Source organism: Engraulis encrasicolus, chromosome 11, assembly GCF_034702125.1.
Source record: "Engraulis encrasicolus isolate BLACKSEA-1 chromosome 11, IST_EnEncr_1.0, whole genome shotgun sequence".
Lineage (NCBI taxonomy): Eukaryota > Metazoa > Chordata > Actinopteri > Clupeiformes > Engraulidae > Engraulis > Engraulis encrasicolus.
Genome location: NC_085867.1, coordinates 25,810,907 through 25,834,291, shown reverse-complemented (window position 1 = coordinate 25,834,291; position 23,385 = coordinate 25,810,907). Strand labels below are relative to the sequence as shown.

At 44.0% G+C, this 23,385-nt stretch overlaps 3 protein-coding genes across 3 annotated transcripts; 1 reads left to right on the top strand and 2 right to left on the bottom strand.

Moving 5' to 3' along the window:
- Positions 1-3,546: 3,546 nt before the first annotated feature.
- Positions 3,547-4,909, bottom strand: cdc26 (cell division cycle 26 homolog). Its single transcript, XM_063211274.1, has 3 exons — positions 4,826-4,909; positions 4,311-4,422; positions 3,547-4,220 (listed from the first exon to the last, which is right to left on the bottom strand). The coding sequence occupies exons 2-3, from the start codon at positions 4,389-4,391 to the stop codon at positions 4,038-4,040; spliced, it is 264 nt and encodes an 87-aa protein (XP_063067344.1). The 5' UTR covers positions 4,392-4,422; positions 4,826-4,909; the 3' UTR covers positions 3,547-4,037.
- A 222-nt stretch (positions 4,910-5,131) lies between these two features.
- prpf4 (pre-mRNA splicing tri-snRNP complex factor PRPF4) lies at positions 5,132-16,996 on the top strand. Its single transcript, XM_063210285.1, has 14 exons — positions 5,132-5,201; positions 6,360-6,548; positions 6,858-7,044; positions 8,315-8,402; positions 8,488-8,567; positions 9,108-9,201; positions 10,111-10,205; positions 10,506-10,564; positions 11,259-11,382; positions 12,569-12,658; positions 12,907-13,029; positions 14,387-14,494; positions 15,076-15,194; positions 16,204-16,996. Exons 2-14 carry the CDS (start codon positions 6,389-6,391, stop codon positions 16,395-16,397), a joined length of 1,521 nt encoding a protein of 506 aa, XP_063066355.1. The 5' UTR covers positions 5,132-5,201; positions 6,360-6,388; the 3' UTR covers positions 16,398-16,996.
- Positions 16,997-17,082: 86 nt separating this feature from the next.
- Positions 17,083-22,619, bottom strand: rnf224 (ring finger protein 224). The gene is made up of 3 exons (XM_063210286.1): positions 22,489-22,619; positions 21,122-21,378; positions 17,083-19,675 (listed from the first exon to the last, which is right to left on the bottom strand). The coding sequence occupies exons 2-3, from the start codon at positions 21,365-21,367 to the stop codon at positions 19,349-19,351; spliced, it is 573 nt and encodes a 190-aa protein (XP_063066356.1). The 5' UTR covers positions 21,368-21,378; positions 22,489-22,619; the 3' UTR covers positions 17,083-19,348.
- Between the last annotated feature and the right edge of the window lie 766 nt (positions 22,620-23,385).

The following is a 23,385-nucleotide window of genomic DNA, read 5'->3' as shown; positions in this document are numbered from 1 at the left end:
CAGACAGACTGTGAATGAAACCACCTCAAAACCAGGGGGTCAGGGAGTATCTATCACACACATAATACGGTATATCCATCCTCTCTTGACAGTTTTTCTTGACGTCAAGTAATTTTAACTTTTTGCAGCTTACCCATCTCGACTGTCCCAAATCAAATCGTAGAGCCATTTACGTCAAGTAATTTTAACTTTTTGCAGCTTACCCATCTCGACTGTCCCAAATCAAATTGTAGAGCCATTTTTACCACAGATCTGGCTTTTAAGTCATCTTATTATATGGTGCATAAACGCATCACCATGCAATTGCTTTGAGCAGCTTGAGGCTGTGACAATTACTGTAATTTACTGTACATTTGGCAATCACAAGAATATTGCAGCTGAATCCCACAGAAACTGCAGCACGGCCACATTCACCATACGCCACAACTGTGTCCTGTAAGGGGCACCACCACTCATCTACAGGGAGGGGGGTCAAAAGGCTACAGTCTAAGGTGCTATGATTGAGCCTTATATAACCTTAACGCCTTAAAATGAGGGAAACGTGTACACACACACACACACACCTACGCACACACACAGACAAACAAACACATTCTGCACCAGGCCAGCCGTAAACCTTATGCTGGAAAGTGCCATCGTGTATTACTGTTGATGTTGATCTTGATATGTGCCGTACGTACATGAAGATTTTGCCATCTGTTTGCCTTTTAGGCCAGATGTGGCAAGTACGTCAGTCAAGTATCAGTCTAACCCCAGTGCAGCTCCTGTCTCGTGTGTTGACGTTGAGTGATGTGCAGTGCATAGCACCTGCTATCGTGCGGTTCCTGGCCTGCTGATTCTATTTTGTTTTGTCAAATGTCTTGTTGTGGCTGTGTTTGGCAAGGACCCCGGGCAGAATGTTAAGTGAAAGTCAGTCGGCCCAGGCCTCCCCCATCATGCTTTGTGGCATGATTGATCAGAGAATGGCTCAGAATACCAGGATGGGTTTTTTTTTTTGTCATGGGTGGAAAATGCTTAAGGGGACTCGCTACGGATGGTAGTCTTTGGGGCTAGCCATCGTCGTTGTAGATGTGCCTCAGTGAGGCGCTAAAACTGCTTCTGTAAGATTTTAAAGAAATGTGTAAATTCTATATCATAAATTATAGTCATTGCCAGTAGCACATGTAATTAATTAAAACTATTTGTTTTTTAGTGTATTATTGTCTCACTTCACTACTGCACAGTAAACGAAGGCCTATTCTCCACACCTTGACAATCTGCTAGTCACACAAACTATTCGTTATGTTGTGTTCTGTTAAATGAAACAAATGAGCATTGTGTTGCACAAATTATGTGTGTGATCTTTCATAATGTGCCGAAAAAAAGATTCTGGCTGTGAGGGCTTGTGCTCATCCGCAATCGGGAGTCTTGATCGTTCATTCCATCACCAGAGTTCCAATTCCATAGTGACATCATCAGGGATCAAAGGGGAGAGTGACACTACAGGTGTTCTATGGAACCACACAACCTCCATCTTGTTTTTTCTTGGTGCTTGGTTTAGCTATTTAAACCACGGCTGGGATTTGTGAGGGAGCAGAAGGCTGGCACGAATGCTTTCCACAACCTGACCAAGACACTACCAGAGGGGTGTACTTTACACAGGTTGTTAAATGACTTACCCAGGTATGTTGACTCAAGTTGGTCGTAAATCCCCTGATTGAAGAGCTCCGTAGCATCATTCTCCCATCAAAACAAAACGATGAAGCTTTTCTTTTAGTGGATTTACAACCTCGTTCTGAGTCAATGTACCCAGGTCAGTATCAACCTTTGGAATCAACAGATCTCTGGCTCCTGAGTGAAGCCCAGTGAGGAGTGGATTTATGATGTCATGGCAGTCAAATGTTGTGAAACATGAGTCTGCCAGTGTAATATTGTTATTTTTACTTATTTTACTTTTCGTCCATGCCGTTTTTATAATTTCTGATGTACTTTTAGTGGAGTAGCAGTAAGGTTGATGTTTGTCCAACTGGCCAGATTGACATTGTGCAAGGCAGGATTCGTGGTCAAATCTCTTTCTCTGTGAAAAGTCTTCAACATTATTCGAAGATGAAAGCAAGATATAAGTTAAGAAAGAAAGTCTAAAAATATATTTTTACAGGTTCGGCTGCCTACTGAGTAACTACAACATTGCTAAAGGGCCCATGATGAAAGAGGTTTGTCTGCTTCTCCTGTTTGTGCTGTACCAGCCAAGTATGAACATCTTTAGGACTGTTGTTTACAGTTAACTGTGACATGTTTATAGTTTCGACTTTTTTTCTTTGTAATTGTAAACAGAGCATCAATAAAAAAACTGAATAAATAAATGTGATTGAAGAGCACATCACACCTTGTTTTGATTATTACATTATGTCGGAGGTGACTACACCCCTCACATGTTTGCAGATTTGTAAGTATATCTTTCCATAGGACAGCATTAAAGAAATTTAACTTTGACACAATGATTGGTAACATGTTTATAACATCTATAACCACTTCAACTTGTTCACTCAAAAATATCAAAATACTGCCATTAATGTTTGAACGTGTACCAACAAAAATGAGTACAGCCCAGGTTCAAATCCTAAAGAGTGTCTGAGAAGGGTCCGCGTTAGCCCGAAACATCAAGAAATTAGAAGAGAGGTCATCGGTGTGCGCTTCATCCTTTCACAATTTGAGTCTGCACCTGGCTAAAATAGATGTGCATGAGATTTGAGTGAAATCCTATAGAGAGTATCATGACCTGCCTCAGTTGTTGCAGTACTTGTCGACATGCATGTTTGTTTCAGCGAAATTCAATTTTCCAATGTTGACGGCATTCATTCAGCCCCAAACCATGTCAGTCCAACTACCATGCTTGATTTTACAGACCAGACACTTGTTTTGTAGAACACACAGGCTTGACGCCATCTAAAGCTAATTTGTTTATCATGGTCTCATCAGAAACAAACATACCAAGGATATGGATGACTGGAAGCATGGCGTGTGGTCTGATGAGACCAAGATAAACATTTGCTTTAGATGATGTCAAACGCATGTGTGGTAAACAAGTGAGTTTTACAAAAGTGTATCTGTCAAGTCAAGCCTGATAGTGGAACTGACATGGTTTGGGGCTGCATGAATGATGTCAACATTGGAAAGCTGAATGTCACCTAAAGAAACATGCATGTCAACATGTAGGTCTGCATACTGTAACTGCTGAAGAAGAGCATGATCTTCTCTATAGGAATTCATTCAAATCTCACACACACATCTATTTTAGCCAGGTGCAGACTCAAAATGTAAAAGTTCAATGTAGGGCAAGGATGAAACGCATACCAATGACCTCCCTTTTTATCCCTATTATTTTTATGTTTCAGGCCCAATACGGCACTGTCTCAGACCCTCTCTACAGGATTTTAACCTGTGATGCACTCATTTTGTGGGTACATGTTCAAACATTAATGGCTGTATTTTGATTATTTTTTAATGAACAGCAAGTTGAAGCGCTTATACAAGTTATAAACAGGTTACCAATCATTGTGTGTAAAAGTGAAATTTCTTTAATGCTGTCTTATGAAAAGATATACTTACAAATCTGCAAACGTGGGGTGTACTCACTTCTGTGTCATACTGCATCTTACTTGCATGTTATTGTATAACTTTTCATATGGAAAAAGAAATGCAAGTTTCTGATTTCCTTTGACTTGCATTAAAAAGTAACATCTTGTTGGGCTTCTTAGGTTTAGGCTCAAATGTGGAGAAGAAATTACTGATATGTAGTAAGTGCTATGGAAAGACCTTTATTGTCATCTTTTTTATTTAAAAAAAAACTAAACCTCCCCCCAAGAAGTTGCAATCAACTGCACTTTTTTCAACATAATGAAATTTGGAGGCGGAATAAACATTTACACTGTACAAAACATTAGTGGAAGAGGCTATGCCCTCACAAATAGGCCTACTATATAACATTTCAATTTGGAGCATACGAAAGACAGTGGCCAACTTGGGTCACAGAAGCCTTAGTCCTTCAAACACATCCCTCAAAAGGAGAGATTTCCGAACAGGGAGGGTAACGTGTTGGGTTTGGGATGCGGTTTGTAGCCTATCCTGTCATGGATCATCTGCTCTCGGGTCTTCCCTTCCGCTCCACCGGCTGCACCACCCATCTCGCTCGAGGATGCCACCCCAACCACATCCACCTCTTCCCGCTGTTTCTTGCGACTCTGGAAAGACGTGAGAAGACATGGATATGGTGTAGCAATAGCAAACTATCCGGCTGGTTAAGATTTGGGGTTTGGTAAAATTGTGATTACCTCAAGTTCCTTTTTGACACTCTCAAACTCCTCTGTGTCATCGAGCTTCAGCTCCAGACGTGTTGGCTTTCTCCGCAGCATCCTGAACTGATTTGGGGTACCACCTCCTGAACTAGAGAGGGGGTGTTCATGAGATGAGTATGGTAGTGAGATTTAGCTGCCCCTGTTATAAATGGGGTATTTTGCAATGCGCGCGCTCTTAGTTGAATTGGTTTAGAGCGCAAGTTGCAACTTTGACGTTTCAGAGACATGGTTAACATTATACAGGTTAAGACAGCAAGCCATAGCAGTTTCACCAACCATTAGAAAAACACCAGACTGCAAAAATAGCTTGATCAATAGACTGCAAAAAATGTTTTGCTATAGATCTGGCAGACCACTTTTCTGAAACAAGCCCTTATCTCTGAAATATGACTAGTTAAAGTAGTGGTGGGAATACTACTAATACATCTGAGAAATAAACAAACAAAATATGTGCTTTTTCGGTAATAATACGAATAAGTTTGTTGACTTACCACGAAGTGCTCTTGCTACATACTCTAAGTCGCAAGCTAATGACCTCACCAATGATGAAAGGTTATGTGGGAAATGTATTCCTGTGAAACAGTCCCAATCACTGACGTTTATCGTGCGGAAAATATCTGTGTGTTAACTGTTAACTGTGATTTATGTTAACGTTTTATATACAATAATTTATGTCATTAATGTTAACGGAGAGTTTGTTAAATGTGTACAACTATGATATATTTGAAGAGGCTTTTCGGACCTCCAATACGCCAGGTGTCAGTATACAACGTTGGGTGAACTTTCTGGGTAAGTGGGCTATTACGAGTATTGTATGCGACAGTCAAAACGCGGCTGTTTCGTTGCAGGGACATTTCATTTTCTAAGGTAAATTATGTCATATATCTCTGACAATAAGGTGTAAGTAAACATTTTGTTGTTTCTTCTCAACGTTATATTGTTTGCTCATGTAATACGAGTCTATATTTGTACATCTAATGCTACATTGTGAGGAAAACTATTAGTCAACTGCAGGCGCATGATTCTTCGGAAGTTGTACTGTACTGGTGTAGAAGGCATACAGACTGAGACTCCCAACGGAGTTCGCTCCCGGACGTGCGGTCCCCGGTGTTTCTATCACTCCCGGACTTGCGGTCCCCACCCGATTATATTTCACGTATTATCATATACTGCCACATACAAGCAATTTAGGGTTAGGTTTAGGGTTAGGGTTAGGGTTAGGTTTAGGGTTAGGGTTAAGGTTAGGGTTAGGTTTAGGGTTAGGGTTAAGGTTAGGGTTAGAAACAAAAAACTAACATCAACAAGATAACTGGCTCCGTAATATGGCGGTGGTACCGTTAGTCTGGCTAGTGGGAGCGAGATGAAATGGGAGTGTAATGAGATGGGAGCGTGAATCTGGGAATCGTGTAGAACTACTCATTCATAGAGCTCTAGGGTAAGCGGATGGAGACTCCCAACTGAGATCGCTCCCGGACGTGCGGTCCCAGGTGTTTCTATCACTCCCGGACGTGCGGTCCCACCCGATTATATTTCACGTATTATCATATACTGCCACATACAAGCAATTTAGGGTTAGGGTTAGGGTTAGGGTTAGGTTTAGGGTTAGGGTTAGGTTTAGGGTTAAGGTTAGGGTTAGAAACAAAAAACTAACATCAACAAGATAACTGGCTCCGTCATATGGCGGTGGTACCGATAGTCTGGCTAGTGGGAGCGAGATGAAATGGGAGCGTCCTGAGTTGGGAGCGTCAATCTGGGAATCGAGCTCTACAACTCAAGTGTTTAGTTTCCAACCAGTAGATTTTCGAGCACTACTGCGTAAGAAGCGAGATGGAAATACCTTAGTAGCTTTTAGTTGGATTTATAGTGCACAATTGTTTAATCTGCTGATAACTGTTTGGGTACATTTGGTCTTATTGCTGCATGTTTTCCACCAAATAGTAGCTGTAGGCCTATACATTTTGATCTTTGGTGTACTATTCTATAATATAACAGCTTAATCACACGTTTTCTTTATTTCTTTTAAAGGTATAGTTGATGACAAAATCGATATAAAGATGTCAGACGACGAGGACGCCCCTATGGTGAAGAAGACTCGCATCTTCTATGGAAGTCTGGAGGAAAAAGAGCGAGAGCGCCTGGCCCAAGGGTCCGGAGGGTCGGGGAAAGATGGCGTCAAAGCTGGGATCGAGGCTGGAAACATCAACATCTCTAGTGGTCAGTTAATGGGATCTGTGAATGTAGTCGTTTATGTGGTCAGTTAAATATGAATGAGTTAGTTAACAACTAACCCAGGTTCTTTTGCTGTGTAATGTTAAAATAACTTCAAGTGTATAATTAAATGCCTTGCCACTACACAAAATGTAGAATATAAACATATAGACAAACAAAAATAATATTTAAATCCTATCACTCTTCGGTGCAACATTTACAGCATTTGACCTTCTATGAAGGGGTGATTTTGGTGGATGTGTAAAAGTAAAAAGTTATGTCCTCTCGTCATCTGTACGGTGCCTGTGTTTGCAGGAGAGGTGATGGAGATGGAGGAGAGGGTGAGTGAGCGGCAGTTGGAGGTGCTGGCGGACTTTGAGCGTCGTAAGAGGGCGAGACAGATCACGGTTTCCACTGACGATGTGGAGGTGAAAGCCTGCCTACGAGCCCTCGGGGAGCCCATCACGCTCTTCGGAGAGGGACCCGCAGACAGAAGAGAGCGGTGAGTGGCAGTCAGGGAAGGTTTGGCAAAAGCTAGTGTAGTGTTTCTCAACGAGGGTGGTACAGCCCCCCAGGGGGCGTTGGAGAGCTCTAGGGGGGTGTTGAGAAGAATACAGCTGAGAGGGGGTGGTGTTTAGTTGCCATCGGGGGGCATTAGTCCATTTAATTTGTTAATACTAAGGGGGGCATTGTAAATCATATGTCAAGGGGTAGTTGGGAGGGTTGTGATGAGGCCAAGGGGGCGTTTCTTCAAAAAAAAGGTTGAGAACCACTGAGCTAGTGTAAACACAAACAGGCTCACACTGCCCATGCAACATGGCATCATACCAGAGCGTTAAGATAACACGTTGACTTGAGCCATCTACCGTGTTTGTGCGTCACAACAACTTTGAGAGGTAACGCATGCTCCGCAACGCCCTATGACAGGTTAGGGTTAGGCGTGGTTTTGGTCAGGGCACAGCAGAGCATTTTCGCGTTTTTTGGCAACAGAAATTTGACGACACGGCGTCGGGAAAACTGCGAACCTGGTAACGTGAAGGGCTTTCCCGTAGCATGAGGACCACGACATAACTTGCAAAGGCATTGCACCTCAATGAGGAATGCACTGGCGTGAAATAAATCCTCCTTTACATGATGCCAGTCAGGCCCATGGGGGGACCCAGGTTTGAATCCGGACTGGATCATTTCCCCAACACATCCCCTTATCTCATCCCACTTGTCACTTCTTCCTACTCTGATGTCACATGACATGGAAAACACTGTTCTTGGACTTGACTGATTCATAACCACATATAGTGTCACGAGACAGTTTTAATCTGCAAAAGTATTTGTAACTCCACTAAGACTGTTGTCTTTGAGCAGAGTAGGTGTACAGTATGTGCCCCATAAGGGTTGCGTCATGCCTCTTTAATTTTTACAGTATAGGCCACGGATGAGACATCTTGTTGTTAAATGTGTGTTTTGTCTATTTGTGTTTATATTCTGTTTTTATTCTGAGACCAAAGGCAATTTTCATGCTGGCATGACAATACATTCTATTCTATTCTAAATGGTGATCTATTTGCCATACTGAGATGAGCCGTGCCGTCTTGACTTGCAGGCTTTACATTGGGACGTCTTGTTTTGCATCTATGTAATTCAGGTTAAGGGCCGTCTTGACTTGCAGACTTTACATTGGACGTCTTGTTTTGCATCTATGTAATTCAGGTTAAGGGCCGTCTTGACTTGCAGACTTTACATTGGATGTCTTGTTTTGCATCTATGTAATTCAGGTTAAGGGCCGTCCTGTCAGTGGTGGGGCCTGATGCGCTGAAGAAGTCCAAAAAAGAGGAGGAGAAAGCCAAGCGTTCACAGGACGAGGTGAGAGATGCTCCTAGAATTAGCTTTGTCTCTTCGCGCCACACAGACATTCCAGTAACCACAATGCATTGCAAACCTGTTTCAGTGTCAGCAGACGTGGTATCACGAGGGCCCCGACACTCTCAAAGAAGCTCGTCTATGGATAGCTCACTATTCTCTGCCCAGGTAAGACTCGCCTGTCAGTGCTAAGAGTGTGGGTTTTTGAACATTCTATAAAGAGAATGTGTTCTATAACATTGCAAGATTCTAAAATTCCAAATTGTATTGTATGGCAACCAGAATTCTATAGAACTTTCACTGCCCAAACATTTCCGTCATACCGGTTAAAAGCACCAATGAGGAAAGACCATGACTCTGTTCATTCTTTCTCTGCCTAGTGTTCATGTCAATGGCTATGGTTTAATGTACTGTACATGGTACGCATATGTTGACTCTTGTGGTGGAATAATGTAAATGTTGAGCAGGTGGTGGCTATGGTTAGATGTGTGCCCTGTTTTTTCGGTGCATGTGTGAGTGTGTCCACTCTGTGGTGTTGATGTGCCCTATGGTGTGTGTGTGTGTGTGTGTGTGTGTGTGTGTGTGTGTGTGTGTGTGTGTGTGTGTGTGTGTGTGTGTATGCGTGTGTATGCCTGTGTGTGCGCGCGTGTGTGTCTGCGTGTGCGCATGTGTCCGTGCACGCGTGTGTGTGTGTGTGTGTGTGTACAGGGCGGTGGAGCGTCTGGAGGAGGCCCGGAACCTGAAGGAGATTCCAGAGTCCATACGCACTGTACGCCAGCAGGAGCTACACAAGAACCTCCGGGTAACACACACACACACACACACACACACACACACACACACACACACACACACACACACACACACACACACGCACACCTTGTACTGTACGGCAGCAGCAAAAACACACATACGCACAGACACACCTCACTCTGTACACTTACAGCAGCTACGCAAGAACCACTGGGTAAGACACACACACACACACACACACACACACACACACACACACACATAACAAGAACCTCCGGGTAACACACACACGAATATAGGAATTCATTTTTTATAAAATTATAGAATTAGACTTCTCTCTATTTTTGTTAGACTTCTAGAGTATTAGTATATGAAACAGAAGCAGAAAGTTCACATAAAGACCCAAAGTGCAGAGGGAGTCGTAAATACCTTCAAATGGGACATACCAAAACATTCTCAAAACTGTATGTATGTATTGACCAGATGCTTAACTGTCAGACTCACTCAATACTGGTAAACAAACGCCAAGGAAAGTGTCACCTCACCCCCTGTATGGAGGTAGGAATGCAATGTACAATGCTATGTCCTGTTTGACTCCGGAGTTGGTGGAAAGGAACTGTGACGTTCTATTCTAACAGCTCTCCGGCCGTTATTAAAATCTGCAGGGCTCACACCTGAATTGTCTGCTTTTTTTTTTTCCTACACACACACACACTCATACACGCACACCTCTTGTCTAACAAGGACCTATGGGTAACACACTCACATCTCTCGCGTAACAAAATGCACATACACACCTGTCAATTAACAATAACCTTGTTAACACAGACACACACACTTGCCTCACACTGCCCAAGTAATCAGCCATCAGTTTTACCGTAATTTAATTAGTTGAACTGTGTTTTCTCAAGTGCATTGTAGATACATGTTCACACCTTTTCTCTCCCTCTCTCTGTAGAATCTGAATAACTTGTGCAGTCAAATTGGCGATGACCGGCCCATCTCATTCTGTCAGTTCAGTCCCAACTCAAAACTACTAGTAACAGCGTCATGGTATGTACTGGCATTGGTATGTTGATCAGTTTATGTGTGCATGAGAGCTACAGGAAAGCAAAATCCTGAAAAATTGTAATGTCTCACTATCACATTTTTCAATTTGAACCCCCGCTATTGGAAGTTGCTTTGAAGCCCTGACTTTTTCAAAAGCAATCATGTGAAATAAATGACCACAGTCAAACTTATAAATGACATTTTCCCCCTGTGTTTGTTTATTTTGGAACCTTGCCCTTTCTTCCTATATACCTTTCGTTGTATTCCTTCTACCTGTGTAATGTAGTTTCTGTTTGATTTTAGGAGCGGCCTATGCAAGCTGTGGAACATTCCGGACTGTAGTCCAGTCCGCACACTGAGGGGTATGTAATGCTCTACCCTCTTCAGATCTGAATAGATTAGTATATTTGTATTACTGCTGTCCAGTACACATACTGACGGGTACGCACTGTTGCCTCTTTGGATTTGAAGGGACATGTACTATACGTTGGCCTTGGCTGACTGTTGATTTCAATTGGCTTATCATTGATATATTGTTGTACAGCATCATCACAGTAGATAGATGTATTGATCATGTGGAAATGTGTTCCGTGTCACAAGTGAAATGTTGATTCAGTAATCATAATTGACCCTAAGTTAATCCTTCAAAGGTGATGAATGGGTAAGTGTCGCACCAACAACTAAAAAAGCTCAGAGTTGTTTTGGAGAGCTCATCAGAGTCATTGCGCATGTCCTATATATAAAAAAACTATTGAGGTCATTCTATTTACTTCTCTCATCTCTTTTCTGGCTGTGCATGTGCATGTGTGCTGTATTTTTTACATGTGTGATATGTTATGCAATAATGTGTGTAATTATTGTGTATTGTGTACTTATACATTACATTATTACATTACACTTAGCTGACGCTTTTATCCAAAGCGACTTACAGTTATTTAGATACTGGGTATTTGAGTCCACCTCCCTACCACTACGCCACGGCTTTCCCCTATGTACGGTATGCTACTAGACACCTTAATATCCTCCGGGATTACTTTCTGTACTTGTCTCCCTCAGGCCACAACACCAATGTGGGTGCTATCAGTTTCCACCCCAAGGCCACCATCTCCCAGGAGGAGTCGGACATCAACATGGCCTCCTGTGCTGCAGACGGCTCCGTCAAGCTCTGGAGTCTAGACAGGTGCGACACGACAGTCACTCAAACCGGGGAAATCCCATCGTCATTCTGACCCAGCACACTACTGTAGTTCAAGTTCAACTTCAAGAGTTTATTTGCCATGTCAACCAAGTGGATAGGATTATTTGTAGCATATGCCCCAACATCAAAAACAAAACAAATACAAACAATAGACACACAGCTGCAAAGCACATAATAAATATAACTATGGGTAGACACAAACAGTAAACAGCAGACATTACACAGCAGTACAGATTATGCTGAGATAATAAAGTGCATTAAGGGTAAAGTGCATAGAGAGTGGGAAATTACAACACATGGTGCATGTAACAGATTTGCATGTATGTTTCGCTCAAGCAAAGGGGCATGCCCGGCTACAGGCACCCCATGCCCAGGTCCAGGACCTCAACTATGGAGGAGGATGGGGTGGCTCCATGTTCTGTTCAAGTCCTTTGTAGCAGTGTTTCCCAATCTTTTTTGTCTTGTGTACCCCCAAGCCTTTTCGTTGTGCCATGAGTACCCCCTAAGTCAAGTTCTATACCGCTTTCTCTATCCCAATGTAACTGAGCTACATGTATTTGATAAAATTACATGTTTCCAAGTACCCCCTGCAGTGTGCTCGCGTACCCCTAGTGGTACACGTACCCCTGGTTGGGAAACACTGCCTTATAGCATCATTTGTAGAGTAGAGCTACCCTGCCGGTACTGGAACCCCAGCCCTCTGGGTACGAAACTGGGCTCGACCGCTACACCAAAGAGCCAGGCTCATTGGCGTGACCGGCAGAACACACCCACAACCCTAGTGATGGTCAATCTATCACATCATTATTTCATCACAAATGAAAACGCTTTTATAAGTCATTGTAGTTTCCTGTGACATGGAGAACACTATGGCGATGCTTGGAATGGCGATTCCTAATGCTTCAATGTGAATGCTTGTTGTTTGCAAATGGCATTAAGTAACAATGGTACATTGCGTGTGGCTATATTTGCACGTGCTTTATGTATGAAAGAGATGGCCTCATTTTAACAAGTGGCTCCAACAAAAACTAGTGCCCAGTTGCAATCAACTGCTGATGTTTGCGCACATCGACATCAGTGTGCTGGATTGTTTTGAACACAATGGAATTGAATGTTGGTGCTTTGTTTGTTCACTAATGTGTCTTGTTGCTTGTGCCCTTGTGAACAGTGACGAGCCCATGGCGGACATCGAGGGCCACTCCATGAGGGTGGCACGCGTCACCTGGCACCCCTCTGGACGCTTCCTGGGCACCACCTGGTAAGCACTACAACCCCTTCATTCACTGACTCTGAACAAGTGGATATCACTTGTCACTTAAAAATACAGGGGGTGATTGATGTTACTGTGCTATTGTATGATGGTTGAATGGTGTTCTCTCTCTCTCTCTCTCTCTCTCTCTCTCTCTCTCTCTCTCTCTCTCTCTCTCTCTCTCTCTCTCTCTCTCTCTCTCTCTCTCTCTCTCTCTCTCTCTCTCTCTCTCTCTCTCTCTCTCTCTCTCTCTCTAGTTATGATAACTCGTGGCGCCTGTGGGATCTAGAGGCGCAGGAGGAGATCCTCCACCAGGAGGGCCACAGCAAGGGAGTCCACGACCTGCACTTCCACCCCGACGGCTCCCTCGCAGCCACCGGGTCAGACGATATTACATTACATTACATTACAGGGAGACATATTACATTACATGCAACCATGCAATTACATTATTACATTAAATTACGTACATTACACTTCCACCCCGACGTCTCCCTTACAGCCACAGGGTGAGACGTGTTGCATTACATTACATTACGTTACATTGATTACATTAAATTACGTTACATTGCATTACGTTACACTGCACTTCCACCCAGATGGCTCCCTATCAGCCTCTGGGTGAGACTAGCATTACACTACACTGCATTACACTACACCGCACACTACAGTATACATTAGAGGTGGGCAAACTCAGGCCCGGGGGCCACATGTGGCCCACTGAGCCATTGCATGTGGCCCACAGAGCCTCTACAAGACGGGCAACTTTTAAATACAAAGTGATGCTTACGTAGCACTCTTTAAATTACTACCCAAACTAGGGGGTTTGTCGGGTGCTGTAGGCTACTGTATTGTACATGCAAATTCAGCTCAATTTAATACAATTTAGCCATTTCAGGAATGAAAAAGCTAAAAGGTTGTGCCAGCCTTCTTTACTTCATATTGACAAGCAAGTTCCCTGTGCGATCCGTCCTGTCAATCTATTATATATTCTAAACCTGATGTGGCCCTTGAGCCAAAATAATTGCACTCACCCCTGCTTTTCAACATTAATGTGGGAAATGTGAATTGAGCTGAAATTTACGGATGGCAAAGTTAGCGTAGGAAATGCCAGTAGTGTCTCTACATCTACGGCTTGTCAACTAGAATGATTTAGAGTAGAACCCATCTGTCGATTACCCATAAACAGAATGGCCCTTGAAGTTAAATAAAGCTAGTTTGGCCTGTCATAAGGGCAGGCTTCATAGAACAGAAGATCCATTCACATGTTTCGGCTCTCATATGTGTCCCCTGACCTTCATGTTGTATACACACACACACACACACACACACACAGCATATATTGTTTGGGCCTCTTTGCAAACCGCACCCAGTCCATTAGTGTTGGCCTGTGCTGGAGGGGCCTCAGAGTGTAAGAGGCCTCTTATGTGTAACTACACAGCTTTTATTTTGAAACCAGGGTCTTTGGCTGGCTATCATGAAGATGACAGCGCTTCATTTTGATTGGCTAGATTACATTGTTGTTTGGAGGAATATTGCGTTGCAGCGCTATAGAAGCTCAGAGCCACATGGCTTGACATGGGCACATTATATACCGTACCTTTCCTATGTTACCTTTCTGTATATACTACGAATACACCTCCATATCTACGTAATGGCTTTTAAATTCAGTCTCAATGTCAACACTCATTCATTCATTTCATTCATTCATTGTAGATTGTTTTTTTTCCTCTGCAGTGGTCTGGATGCGTTTGGTCGTGTGTGGGACCTGCGGACTGGCCGCTGCGTCATGTTCCTTGAAGGTCATCTGAAGGAGATCTACAGCGTTAACTTTTCACCCAACGGGTAAGTCCACGCGGCAGACCCAACCACTCAACTAGCCAGGCTGTGCCCTCCTAGTGACGCAACACTTCAGGTCAAGAGCAATGCAAGTACTTTCTGAGTTTCCGAAAACACTTTGTCGGTAAGCAAACAACCATAAGCAAACCAAGGGAGGCGGGTCAATCATGCCGTTTTGGAAATGTTAATTGTTATGCTCTTGGTCAGACCAGGTCTCGAAGAGATTTGAATGTCGATGATAATCAGGCTACCACTCAACAGCTATATGGTGTAGCCAAAGTGCACAGCACCACTAAAACTACATACCTTAAGTATGGGAGACAAATTAAGCACCAAGTCAGCTGGAAGCCAGGCTCAGTAGTGCATCTTTTTGAATGGCGGGACTGGAGGCTTAATAACGTTCCACAATGAACCCGTGTGAACAGACATTTCTTGCATATTATGCATCTGCAAAATTGTGTGTTTTTTCCCTAGACTTATCATTGTTTTTTGAAGGTTTTCTGTGTTTTTTTGTGTTTTTTTCTACAGTTAGAAATGTTTGTGTGTTTTTATGGTGTGCTTAATGTTTTTCTCTCTCTCTCCCCCAGCTTCCACCTGGCGACAGGTAGTGGGGATAACACCTGTAAGGTTTGGGATCTACGGCAACGGAGATGTATCTACACAATCCCATCGCACCAGAACCTTGTCTCTGCTGTCAGGTTCCAGCGTAAGTTACACCTAAGTTTTTTTTGTCAAGTCAAGTCGGCTTTATTGTCAATTTCTTTACATGCACTGGTCATACAAAGAATTTGAAATTACGTTTCTTACTTCCCATGCAGACATAGACATAGACTTTAGGTGTGGACATAGACAATTAGACATCGACTATTATACAAAACAGTAAGCATACATTCCACCTAGAGTACCTATACAATACCCATACAGACATATAAAGTGCAAGACTGGGCAACATCTGACATACATAGAATGTATATTAAAAAGAGGTAGTGTTGTGCATTTCCAGTTATGTCCTATTTTGACGATTCTGACATAGTGATAGTAACATTGTGAAAAATAGATAATATAAAGTAGGCAAAGTTAACCAGAGTAGTATAGAATAGAAGCACTGTTACTCGGTTTCTCGGTTTCAGCTATGTAATACCATATCGCTAGTGTTATTACATCTGCAAGAGTACTTCTACTTTTTGCAACAATAATATTCACCTACCATATTGCTTTTTTAAAAGAAATGCACTTTTCACATACATACCATTGAAAGATCACTACAAGCAGATATATTATGGAACAAGTGTGGTATATATTGCGTCCGACAGACACCCCAAAGCTCCATGAAAGCACAAGGTATATTGGAAGGCCGCCTTTCGGCAGAATGTAGCTAAAAAGATTATGCTTGCCCATAGAGTAACCCTCCGATCTATGTTTGAAATGTTTCCGAAGTTTCCGCTTGCCTTTCCTGACACAGGCCCATCACAACAGAAAGATTAAAAATGAACGGCGAATAAAAAATAAAAAAAAAACTATTCAACACCCAAATGACTTCTTAATTTCTCTGCTACTTATTCCTTTTTAAAACGTTGAAAGCACTTCATATTGGAAGACTGCCTTTGGGGGAAGGGAGATGAAAAATGTTGGTGGTTGGTTGGAACGGTCGTTGAATGTTGTAGTTGGATTTGGAAATGTGTTCTGAAGTGTCCGTTTCCTTCCTCCTCCCCTAGCGACCGACGGCCACTTCCTGGTGACGGGCGCGTATGACAACACGGCGAAGGTGTGGACACACCCGGGCTGGTCCCCGCTGAAGACGCTGGCGGGTCACGAGGGAAAGGTCATGGGACTGGACGTATCCCCGGACGGACAGTACATAGCCACCTGTTCATACGACCGCACCTTCAAATTATGGATGACGGAATAATGTGCGTGCCTGTGTGTGTGTGTACATCAGAGAGAGAGTGTGTTGGCTGGCTGGGTATGTGAATAACGGTCTGTATAAGGGGTGTGCTGTATGTGTGGTCATATATGGGTGTATGTATAAGTGAGTTGTCGTGCATGTATAACTAATAGACCACCATGTTTCGCACAAGCAAATCAGAAGTCCCTATACCATCTATTAAGTGTCTGGCTGGCCAGTTGCCTGCAAGTGAGTGAGTCTACTTTATTCCAAACATGGGCTGGATGGGTACATCCTCTTTCTGATTGTCAGTCTCTCCCTCCTCCATGGCTAAAACCTTGCGAGTAAACCCTATTTGTCGTCCCCCATCGGGCAAGGCCATCTCTACAAACCTGATTTGTCTCGTTTCATCAGGACAAATTGAGACCATCAAGAGAATTGGAGTGGACATTACCCATTATCCAGTCAAGTGTAATTCTTAGGAGTCTGTCTGTTGTTTCTTCTTGTCACATTGTACATTTTTAGAAAAGGTTAAAAAAAAGACAGATGGTTGTAGTTTTTTTAAAGATGGCTCGATTTTTCAAATATTTTTCTTCTTTATTAAAAAAAAACTGAAACAGTCACAAAGGCTTTGTCATAATTTTCATTTCATTAAGTGGTACGTGAAAAAATATACATTATATAACTTGTTATCCCATGAAGTAGGCTACAGTTGTGCTGTATTCAGCTAAGACTTCATTACAGACAGGACATGCATTGCAACAAAGCATTCAATCTTACCGCACAAATACACCTAGCGCGACGCGATTGAAGCGACAGAGAATCGCTTCTGTGCGGCAAGAGCGATTGAAGCGACTACAGTATGTGCGTTACAAGCAAGGCAAAGCATTCAAACATTCCCATTGGCTGTGGTCACGGACCTCTATTCAGTCATTGACTGTCGCGGCTGGTCGCCGAACCGCGTCATAGAAAGTTGAAAGGATTTCAACTTCAAACTGTCGCTCTCGGCGTGCGAATCGCCTCTAGTCTCGAATCGCTTTTGTCGCGCGACTCAATATAAAGTGAATTACTTCCGTCGCTCGCCTCGTTCTTGTCGCGCTAGGTGTATTTGTGTGGTCACACTCGTGTTCCCAGATCCTCCTGCCACTATGTAAACAAACAGGGAAAACACACTTCTATGTCTGTCTGTCTAAGAATATTTGTTCCCAGGCAGTCCTAGGGTGCATTTCTCAAAAGCGTAGTTGTTAGACAGTTAGCAACTTGCGTAGTTGCCAATGGGAAATTGCATTGCAAGCAAAGTAGCTAACCTAGTTTTAGCAACTGCGCTTTCGAGAAATGCACCCCTGAAGGGGGAAAACAGTGTTCAGACTTCAAAATATCAGAGAGCCTACAAGGGCAGTAGTCACAGTTGGGTGGGTGCGCACATCCGAAGAAACGTTAGTGGATGCTTGACAATAGTAGCACACCATAGGCTACTAAACGATTGGTTTACACACTGCATTCATGCTCTGAAAATATAAACGTTATTTCCCTAAAACAAACATTTCTTCAGGTATTGAAGTGTTTCCCAAAACCTGCAAGGGCAGGGCATCGAGTCATAGGGAGTTGGTACAGACAGAAACATGTCATACGTGTGATGGCTCATGCCTTGTCCAGTTGATAAGAGGGCATTGGTCAGAGTCCAAGTAGCAACATGAGGTCAGGTGCCATTCACATGGGCAAGTCCATCACAGGTGAAGGTGTAGGGACATACATTGCGTCACATGGAATCCGGCAGAAACATTTTACGAACCCTCTCTACCTTTATCATCCCTAATGCTTGCAAGCCAATCAATCAAGAGTCTTGACACTAACAAGTGTGATATGTCTCGATGCGCAGCCACACTTTTAGCTAATGAGAAGCCTTCGCGTGATACGATCCACCCTGTGATTGGCTCAGCTCCCGTCCAATCAATAGCTAGTGTTGCCACCTGTTCCGGTTTTACCTGCTTGTCTCGGTTTTTAATTGTCTGTCCCAGAAGAAATATATATTGTCCCTGGACACTGAATGAAGAATCCCATTGCTTAAGAGCAAGAGGGTATAAATGGGTTTCAAAATGTTCAGTTTTGTTTTATCAGTGGCAACGGAATCAGCACCACCACCAGCGTATGCAGTGTCAGCAGTAAGGACCACAACTGGGCCAACTGTATGTTTCTGTGGTCCTTTGGAATTGGCGTGGGTTTTTTGCATGTAGTTGTGTGGTATTTTAGGGTTTCTTGAAGCAATAGTTGCGTTCGGGACGGACGTGTCAATCGACATTGACTGAGTACTTCAGTCTCGACATGGGTGGTATTAAGCGCAGCGAATTCAAAGTCGACCACAGATTTACACGAGACGATGAGCTCACTCCAGTTTGATCTACTAGCACACCACATGTGAGGTGTGGGGGGACAGGTAGGGAGGAGGAGCTGAAGTGGGGTGCAGTGCAAACTGTTTTTAAGGGGTGTGGGACAAAGAGCCTACACACGTTAGTGAACTTTTAGACCAACCAGTTCAGGGGTGCGTCCCTGGCCCGCGGAGGCAGTATGCAGACGAGCATCAACGAGGATAAGAAACTGGGAGTTGCAAGGTCCGTCTGCAGTCGCATTGATCCTGTGATGGTTTGACACCACGTGACATGTCACCTCATCATTGCAACATGACTGAAATTTGGTAAGTCTGACAAGATTTCTAACCATCATGCATTTTCAACCAGAATGCATTGCTGTCTGCATGCACATGCAGACGTTACAGCAAATCGAACAAGCCTATTGTGTCAAAAAGGTCATCCTTAATGATTGCAAGCCAATCAAATGTCTTGACGTTGTCTGATGATGTCTGTTCACTCCGTTGTCTAAAGTCTGATGTTTCAAAGCTTTTACACGATGCAACAATCTCAGCTCAGCAACTGGCTCAGCTCTTCTCTGCTCCTCCCATCATCTCATCTCCCCTCCAATCAGCAGCACCAGCAGCAGAGTACGCAGTGTCGGCAGCAGGGGCTGGGTCTGAAACGGGGCTCGGCCAGCGCCCCCAGGACCCACGAGGGCGGCGGCTGCTCCACGATGGGCGGGGACAGCTGCTTGCTGAAGGACAGCTTGTGTTCAAGATGGCCGCCGAGCCCCCCCGGGCCCCCCACGCCACCGCAGCCGTTTCGCTCCGCGTCGCGCCGGCTCTCCGCCTCCGCTTTGACGCCCATGAAGGCCACCAGGTCCAGCTCCAGCGCGCCGGCGCCCCCCCTGGGCAGGGGGGTGTTCTGGCGGCACTGGGGGCAGGGGATCCACAACTGGAGGGTACAGGCATGACAACATAAGGCCATTTGTAAGTGGGATTATTACACACATCCAGCGCTCGAAATTAACTTTTTTGACCACCAGCCAAAATGGCTAGTGGATGTTAAATCTCACAAGCCAAACACTCACTAACGAATGTGTCAAAGTGGCTTGTAAGTTGGTCTTTTCTACCCGCCAAACTGAAATTTCACCAGCATTTGGCCGGTTAGCTGGTGTTAATTTAGAGCCATGCACACAGCACAGCACAGCACAATTAAGCCTCCTTATTTTTAAAACTTGGCTTGACAGAAATTAATTTTGACCATTGGTCGACGACTTGTCACACTTGTCCCCAAATGTGTCTAGACCTGGCTGAAGCACCTGAAACAATGTCCATTAAACCTTCAACGAGCTTCATCATGTACACCTCATTGACTTAAAAACATGCATAGTGCTGCTTTTAAGTTAGGAGACTGCAGGACAAAGGCAGTTTCTAAAGTCTGCTTTCTGCCCATCCCCTTACACATCAAAGAGCACCATCATTGCTATCTGTGAAGACACATGCCTTCCAGACAGATCTCCTCCCCCTACATAAACAATCCATGAGTGCATTCCAATATGTGACCTTGCGTCCTCCACTTGGGTATTTGGCCTCACATTTTGCTGATGCCCCACCTCCGTGGAAAAAGTTTCCCTGCTGTCCGCATAGCCAAAACAATTTTTGGACAACTATTCTTCATTTACCATCCAGTTTGCAAATGAGAAAATGGCTTTACAATTGAGCTTTTGCAAGATACTGAAATATAATGCTGTTGTCAGTGATGTCATCATGATGTATTACTTCCTGGTATGAGGCCACAAGCACAAGTGGAGGACGCAAGGTTGTATATTGGAATGCACCCCATGATGAAAGGCTATACGCCTCATATGATCGATAACTACACTACATACCTGAGATAGCCCAGGTATTTCACAAATGGTAACAGTTTTAGCTGGACGACAGTAGGCCTATTAGTGTAATAACAGGGTAAAGCCTCACAAACTAATGGCACAGCCTATTTTCAGATAGACTTGTTGTCTAATAGTCAGTTAGGGCTGGACTGGTAATCTGGCATACAGGCCATTTTCCAATAGGCCTACAGTCATCAGGGGCCAATGCTTGTGTTTTTTATTGTTTCGTTTGTTTCAGATTTTCCAGAGACTTGCCCACAATTTAGATGGGACGGCCCATCAGTGCATTCTTAATATAGAGTGAACTGAGCCCACAATGATTGTATGGGGGGGTGGGGGTGAGGAGCTGGTCAATGCAAAAAATGCCGGGGCCAGTTTGTGGTCCCAGTTCAGCCCTGTATTCAGATGAAAATGAAAGTGGCCTGCAGTGTCAAGGAGGATAACTGAAAGTGTATGGGCACATGGCATGCGCTCGCGCACATGTATGAATGATCATCACTGACGGCCACCTGTTCATTGATGGTGGTGTCCAGGCGTCGCAGGCACGCTTGGCAAAAGGTGTGTTCGCAGTAGAGCTTGCGGGGCAGCCGGTCGCTCAGGTTGTAGGCGCTGTAGCAGATGATGCAGTCCAGCTTGCGGCTGTCTCGGGACGGCATCAGGTCGCCACCGTCTCTGGGCGGCATCAGGTCCCCCGGCTCCACCGCCTCCTCCACTTCGCCCTCCTCTGGCGGCACCGGCAAATCCTCGTCAGACATCTCAACGCTCCCTGAGGTAATTAATTGCAACATGGCCAGCTTTTTCCACATGTATTTGTTTGCACAGCCACACAAAGGGGCAGGGTGTGATATGTTACAAAATTTCCCCACCTGTAATCTACTACACATCACTTCCTCAAAGGTGAGATAGCTGACCCATAATAGCCTACAACCAAAGAGTCATTTGCAAAATCAATAAGCCTACTCTTTGGTATGTCTGTCTGAACTTCCTGTTCAAGCTAACAATTTAGAGTTGCCTGCAAAAACCTTATCAAATATTAGACTTACAATGTTTTACATTTTCTATCTACTTGTGAGTAGTAATTTAGGTGTAATGCTGTGTTTGTCTTGTGTTATCCATCAAAGATTAACAGACAGAAATGTTAACTACAACAGTCAGATAGGATATAGGCCTATCTTTCTCATTAAAACCCCTTAAGACACGGCTTTATAAACGAGCTGTCACCAGAATGGCGATGACCAAGTCGTAATGTATTACTAAAGGCCCTGTGCATTGTCATAGTAGTGTAGTACTATAGTAGTACACTTTCAATGTCTATTACAGCGTGCCACAGGAGGTACGGCGTGCATTAAGGGGCTACCAGTAGCCTATCCTACACAGAATTCATGAAAGTTCCCACTAAACTCTAACATGAGCCTATATAACATTTTTCCCCCTAAAGAACTTTAGAGAAAGTCAACGGCCTCATTATTTGTTAACTGTAAACTAGTGACAGTTCAGGTCAATAAGACTGGGCCATGAATAATTGAGGCTGAAGAACTATACAGGATCAAATGCATGAGAAACATGAGCGAACAAAATGGAAAATGCTCAGGTAATATAATACAAGATAATTGCACAACGACAACTATTGAAGTTGTGTTTAGCCAAGGGTGTGTGACATCGCTACGGTAAAACACATTTTCAGAGGCCAACTCAAGATATCAAGAGAAAAGGATAAATGACATTTCAAAGGTATTAACTAATATTGTGGAGTATGATAGCATAATGATGATAAAACAATGAAAATGTTCAGTCTTAAACAGGTGTATTACACCTAATTGGCATTATAGGTACCCCTAAATATCAAGCTCAGGTGGTAAATCTCCTGTGCACTTACCTTGTTTGTATGTTTCCTTAGCTACAGGTGGTGAATATCCCTCTCCTTCCCTCCGAGCAGAGCAGCCCTTCCACCGAGGCGTTCATCTCAAACTACACACACAGGTGAGTCTGTCTGCTCTGCTCTGTGTGTGAAGGGAGTCTCCTGCTTGTGTCTGATTCCCGTAGCCAACAACACCATGAAATGTGTGTGCGTGTTGTGTGTCTCCATGTGTATTTGTGTGAGTGCAAGTTTGAGTGTAGGTGTGTGTGTGTGTGTGTGTGTGTCTGTCTGTAACCAAGCAAATAGACTCTCTCACACACACACACTGTCTGTGTCACACACCCGCACATACACTCCCACCACACACACACACACACACACACACACACACACACACACACACCGGCAGCAGTGTCCAGAGAGGGCTGTCCTGTCCCTGATATGTGCTGTGCTAGAGAGCTGGTCCTTTGTTTGCGCGCTGTGTTAGCACAGCTCTTTTCAAGTGCAGGGCAAACAGTGTGTGCCAGTGCAGCGTCGTGCCTGACTGCCCAGGCCTCTTTAATATTTAAAAGCCTCTCTCTCTCTCTCTCTCTCTCTCTATCTCTGTCTCTCTCTCGCATGAGGCTTACTACACCTGACACACACACACACACACACACACACACACACACACACACACACACACACACACACACACACACACACACACACACACACACACACACACACACACACACACACACACACACACACACACTCATCAGCTTGAGAACACATGTGCACAGGATGCAGGGATACAGGCTGCTGATATGGGAAAGGGGAACAGAAATTTTGCTCTTTTATTGGTCAATCAGATGTGTGTGTGTGTGTGTGCGTGTGCGTGCGTGTGCGTGTGTGTGTGTGCATGCGTGCGTG